The sequence below is a fragment of the Olea europaea genome, chromosome 8 (genome assembly GCF_002742605.1).
Source record: "Olea europaea var. sylvestris chromosome 8, O_europaea_v1, whole genome shotgun sequence".
Lineage (NCBI taxonomy): Eukaryota > Viridiplantae > Streptophyta > Magnoliopsida > Lamiales > Oleaceae > Olea > Olea europaea.
Genome location: NC_036244.1, coordinates 21,037,099 through 21,042,321, shown reverse-complemented (window position 1 = coordinate 21,042,321; position 5,223 = coordinate 21,037,099). Strand labels below are relative to the sequence as shown.

Here is a 5,223-nt window from a genome sequence, read left to right as displayed (position 1 = left end):
TTATGTCTTACATTTAACATTTATTTTAAACACAAATAATTATTAATATTAATAAAAATAATAATAATTTATTGTATTAAAATATATATAGCACAAATTACATAAATACCCTCAACAAATTTATTTGGGAAATGTAAAATAAGGACAAAATTGGCATTTTACACTTGCACCATTTTGGTGCAAAATTGTGCAAAATTTGGTGTTGGGTTGGAGTAATTTTGCACCAAAAAATGGTGCAAAATGGTGCAATGGTGTTGTGGTTGGAGATGGCCTTAACTTTTTAAATGTCTTGTCAAATGAACCCTTAGTACGTTTGATTGAAAATACTTTCCATAGAAAATGTCAATTTTCACCCAAATTTCTATTTTTGTGTTTTTAATTGATATTTTTTTGATGAAAAATATTTTTCGATTTTTGGTCAAGGATAATATTTTCTTTAAAGGGAGTGTATTTTCATTTTTCAGAATATTCACTCCCCCTGTATTATCTACACCCTCTCCCTCTCTCTCTACCTTAATAAAAAAATGAACAATTATAATATTTTTTAGGTTAAAAATAAAATTAATCAAATATATTTAATTAACAATTTTTATGAAAATACTTTATAGGCAATTTAATTCTCGAAAATGTATTTTCTTCCCATTTAAATTTTGTGTTCGCAATCAAATGCATCCTCATATAATTTTCTGAAAGTACTCTGTATAATATATCTTCATCAAAAAACTCGATAAATCCCTTCAACAAAAAGTATAAGCCCCTGTTTGGCCCTCATTTTTCGGTAATGCAAATGGGAGGAATAATATTTTTTTGAAAAATGAGAGGTTGAAAAAAAAAAGGAAAATTTTTCGATTTACGTGTAATATTATTTTATAAAAGATTGTGTCGTTGAAAATAGAAGAGCGAAAAATAAAATGTAATTTAATGTGGTCAAATGGAGGCTAAATAGAAATAGAAATTCTACCTAACGAATCCTCGATAAGTTGCCGAAAAAGAACGCAAGAATCGAGGATGCCACCAAGCGATATGCCTGTGAAAACAATATATGCGAACGTGTAAATTTAGAGACGGAGAGAGAGAGATTCAAAGGCGTCCATTCTTTTTCCCGTAAACGAGGACTTTTATAGAACAAGAGATTGAACAATATTTTACTCATTCATTGGATTCTTTTGTGGAGAATACCACTTGTTCTTCAATTGTTTCTTCTCTCTGTGAGGTCAGTTCATCTCTCTTCGACAGACACGCAATCTATGTTTTAATAAATTAATTTTCATTTTTATTTCTGGCTTTTCTTCCGGTTTGCCTCCTATCCCTCAAGAATTTCGAGGTCTGGTGATGTCAATTCTGAATTTGTTTACTTCTATTAGACTAGATTATAATTTATTTGAAGGGAAATTTGATTTGAATTGTTAATTCTTTTTATGTTTTATTCTTCTACTCTTATTTCATAAATTCAAAGTCATGTTAGCAAATTATTTAATTTCGTTCAGGATTGGTAAAATTTTAACCAAAAAGCTAAAATTTGAAAACAACTCCTTTCTGCAAAATTAGGTGGAAATAGGGGATAATAATGTCCTTTCATACGTTGAATCCAACAATTTTGGAAGTAAATATCACATCATACTCGTCTTATTATTTATTAATATGTGGGACTGTTGGTTTGGGGTAATTTTAATCCTCACACGGAAAATTGCTTATAAACTATAAATGATTGTGATGGATTAAGAAACGATCATGATTCACGTGTTGTATCCCTATTGGCTCAGGCATCAACATTCCATCACTTTTTAAATTTTTTTTGTTTTTTTAACATGTTTTTTGGCCAACCATTTGATTTCTCCTGGTCGGATAATCGTCTAATTACAGGACGCGCTGTAAAGGGATTTTTTTTGGTTTGCTGCTGGGATCAGGCTGTCAATTTTTTGGACAGCCTGATTTTGAGGTCTTCAACACAAAACGTTTACCCATAAATCGGTAGGTAGCACGTCAAAATTTTGTTTTTTTTTTCCAACTGGGCATGTTTTTGTTGTCGAATTCATGCGTTTAATGTTTTAATCCTTCACTTTTGTAGGTGGATGCAAAATTTTGTTTCTAGGTTTTGTGGGTAGACGATAATTCTTCGACACATTCTTGGCCATCCTGTTTTTCATCATGGCTTCCTTGTCTGGAATATTTCAGAGGCCGGTAATTGCAGCCTCTGCAGTTGCAATAGCCTCTATTTCTGCTGACTTTCACGATAAACTGCGGCCTTCCAGTTCATCAGAGACCTGTAATTCCTTGCAACAATCCTATCCTTCTGTCTGTGAGTCATTACAAGAAACAAGTTCGTCTTGGGTGTCCCAGATATCTGTTTCCAAGTTAATGGATTTGTCTTTTATCACTAAAATTCGCACGCCTGTGCCTAATGTAAGAATATCATTTCCTAACACTGGACCTAATTGTTGTTCTATGGTGTCTTCTCCTGTTTTCCTCAATTTGTATCAGTCTGCTGAGTTAGCAAAAACTGCCAAACCATTGTCCTTTTCATACACTCTTCCTCCATTGTCATCGGATGTTTCATATAGATGGCATTTGCCAGAGCCAAACTCCATCGATGTGTCTGGGGTTTCTGATTGTTCATCGGCAAAATCTAGGACGGTTGTGGTTTTGCTTGGATGGTTAGGAGCGAAGCAGAAGCATCTCAAGAGATATGCAGAATGGTATACCACAAGAGGGTTTCATGCCATTACATTTACTTTCCCGATGAATGAGATACTCAGTTATCAGGTTGGGGGGAAAGCTGAGCAAGATATAGAATTGCTTGTGAACCATCTTGCTGAATGGCTGGAAGAAGAGCACGGAAAGAATTTGGTTTTTCACACATTTAGCAACACAGGATGGCTAGCGTAAGTTTTTGTGCTTCTTACTTAACCCTGTCACTCGGCCCACTGAAAACTGGGTATAAATTCTACCTCAATCGCAAAAAATAAAGAAAAATGACATAAAAGGATGAGATTTTCATGGATTTGCTCGCCAATATGTTTGAGAAGTCTCTTGTTTATGTTTACAGTTATGGAGTCATCTTGGAAAAGTTTCAGAACAAGGATATCACACTAGCGGGAAGGATTAAGGGCTGTATCGTGGATTCTGCTCCTGTGGCAGCCCCTGATCCACAGGTAATATTTTATTGTAGAATTGTTGTGCACAAGGTGCCACGGCAACATGGTTGCTGGAAAGACATTGTACGTTGAAATGTAACTTTACACAAAACAAGAGATCTGGTACCTAGTTTTCAGAGCTAGTCACCATTTACATTAAGCCACATTGAGTTATTTCTTGCATTTCACTTGTGTTGAAGCTCACTTGTTTTTTGTTTTTTTCATGTTCAATTAAGATAGTGCAAAATCTACATATCCATTCTAATATGTCCAATGTAATTGTGATTTCTTTCACATTATATCATTTTTTTTCCACGTGATTCAATTAAATTTTTCTGTTTATCTGCATCTTTGAAAGGATTTGAGCCCTTGTGGTTTAACTTCATACATAACTCTTGATAGAGCATAGTGAAAGAAGAGAATTAATGTAAACCTATTGAGGCTTTGTCGTTGCGTATTACCTTTCTCTAGATTCTTCCTTCAATTATGAGAAACAAAACTAAGAACTAGAAGTTTTGTTACGCAGCGGGGAAAAGGAGATTTTAGCTTCTTGTCAAGGCCGTGAATCCACGCACAAATGTTAATTTAGCATCCTAAGTTTTCTTGTCTTGTGTTACTTTCATGGTTCATTTTTCTATGTGATTTTTGTCCAGTCTTATTGATGCAAACAAGTAATATGTGCTTCTAGGTCTGGGCTTCTGGATTTTCTGCTGCTTTTTTGAAGAAGCATAGTGTTGCAACTAAAGGTTTCACAAGCTTAAGTGAAGCAAAAGCAGAGGCGACTGATGGAAGTAGAAATGTTGTCGAAGCCAAGCCTGCATTAACTGAAGCAGCTCTTCTACTTGTGCTAGAGAAGTTCTTCGGGTTGGTTTTGAATTATCCTTCAATAAATAGGTAAAGAGGCTTTCCTTAACAAACTAAAATTTTTGTGCTATTATCCCGACCTTGATTAGCAGTTATGCTCACAAAGTTGTTCATATATGGTATCTACAGCAGTTGTATTGTCACGCTTTTCATTTTCTTTAATTTTCAACCACCTTCTCCATTGCATTTAATAGGCCAATATGACTTTTGCACAACTGCAATTAAATTGTCTGAATCAGCAACAAATAGATTTTACATTATTTATGTTCAGCAATCCTTTTTACCTTGACATTTTGTTAATAATAGTTCTCGTATTACAGGAGGCTTTCTGATGTGTTGAGTGTACTGACACTCCAGCAACCAAGCTGTCCACAGCTATACATTTATAGCTCTGCCGACAAAGTTATTCCTGCGGGGTCTGTCGAGTCCTTCATAGAGAAGCAGCGGAGGAGTGGACGTGAGGTCAGAGCTTGTAACTTCATTTCGACTCCCCATGTCGATCATTTCCGGAATGACCCTAAATTGTATTCTTCGCAACTCACCAATTTTTTGGAGGATTGTGTGCTCACTTGTTGCTAACATTCTTCCTTAATAGCATACTAATTTTTTAATACATTTCATGACCTAAATAATCCCATACACATAGGTAAATAGATGTGGCTTTAAAAGCTTCTGTCCTTTATTCTTTTGGGGTGTAAGATTGTCCCTGTACCATTTAACACTGTACATGTTTCTTAATATTATTTCCATATCAAAATGCACTTGCTTATATTGATTTAATGAGAGTAGCTGTCTTGCTTGTTGCAGAAAGTGCGTGTACTTGAAGTAATTTGCTATTATGCTAAATGTCAATTGATTAACACAAGTTGGCTTATATATTTTTACCTTGCTGGGATTACTGATTGTAGGCATTAGAAAGTGTCAAATATTAAATGCAAATTTTTGATTAATACACGACCAAAATTTGATTTTACATTTTTATTTCTCCTGCGTATAAATCTCTTGTGTAAACATACTGCTTCAATATTCGTGTTGGAGTCTAGTGATGAAGACACAGGTTCTGTTTGCTGGTTTATGTGTGATGTGTAGATGTGGGAGCGTGTAATCGGGAAGTAAGAAGGGAGATTTTTCTATTTGGCCTAAAACTATTCCTTTTCGTGGAAAAGTTTATATAGCCCTTAATGAAATGATTTTTTCTATATTGCAACATAATATCCTAATCTTT

General features: G+C 34.6%; 1 protein-coding gene across 3 annotated transcripts; it reads left to right on the top strand.

Annotated features, from left to right (window-relative positions):
* The first annotated feature begins 998 nt into the window (after positions 1-998).
* LOC111399171 (transmembrane protein 53-like) lies at positions 999-4,858 on the top strand. 3 transcript variants are annotated; one of them, XM_023026438.1, is made up of 6 exons: positions 999-1,213; positions 1,864-1,971; positions 2,069-2,882; positions 3,047-3,152; positions 3,823-4,028; positions 4,319-4,858. In XM_023026438.1, the coding sequence occupies exons 3-6, from the start codon at positions 2,149-2,151 to the stop codon at positions 4,575-4,577; spliced, it is 1,305 nt and encodes a 434-aa protein (XP_022882206.1). In that variant the 5' UTR covers positions 999-1,213; positions 1,864-1,971; positions 2,069-2,148; the 3' UTR covers positions 4,578-4,858. The 3 variants fall into 3 exon arrangements, with proteins under 3 accessions (XP_022882206.1, XP_022882208.1, XP_022882207.1); XM_023026439.1 differs by lacking the exon at positions 999-1,213 and adding an exon at positions 1,252-1,324; XM_023026440.1 differs by lacking the exon at positions 1,864-1,971 and having other exon boundaries at positions 1,001-1,213.
* The last annotated feature ends 365 nt before the right edge of the window (positions 4,859-5,223 follow it).

What these genes read in the sequence shown, in the direction of transcription:
- LOC111399171 (XM_023026438.1), top strand. Translation starts at nt 2,149, where the DNA reads ATGGCTTCCTTGTCTGGAATATTTCAGAGGCCGGTAATTGCAGCCTCT. An exon ending in TGGCAGCCCCTGATCCACAG is followed by an intron (nt 3,153 to 3,822) that starts GTAATATTTTAT and finishes ATGTGCTTCTAG; the next exon opens with GTCTGGGCTTCTGGATTTTC. An exon ending in AATTATCCTTCAATAAATAG is followed by an intron (nt 4,029 to 4,318) that starts GTAAAGAGGCTT and finishes CTCGTATTACAG; the next exon opens with GAGGCTTTCTGATGTGTTGA.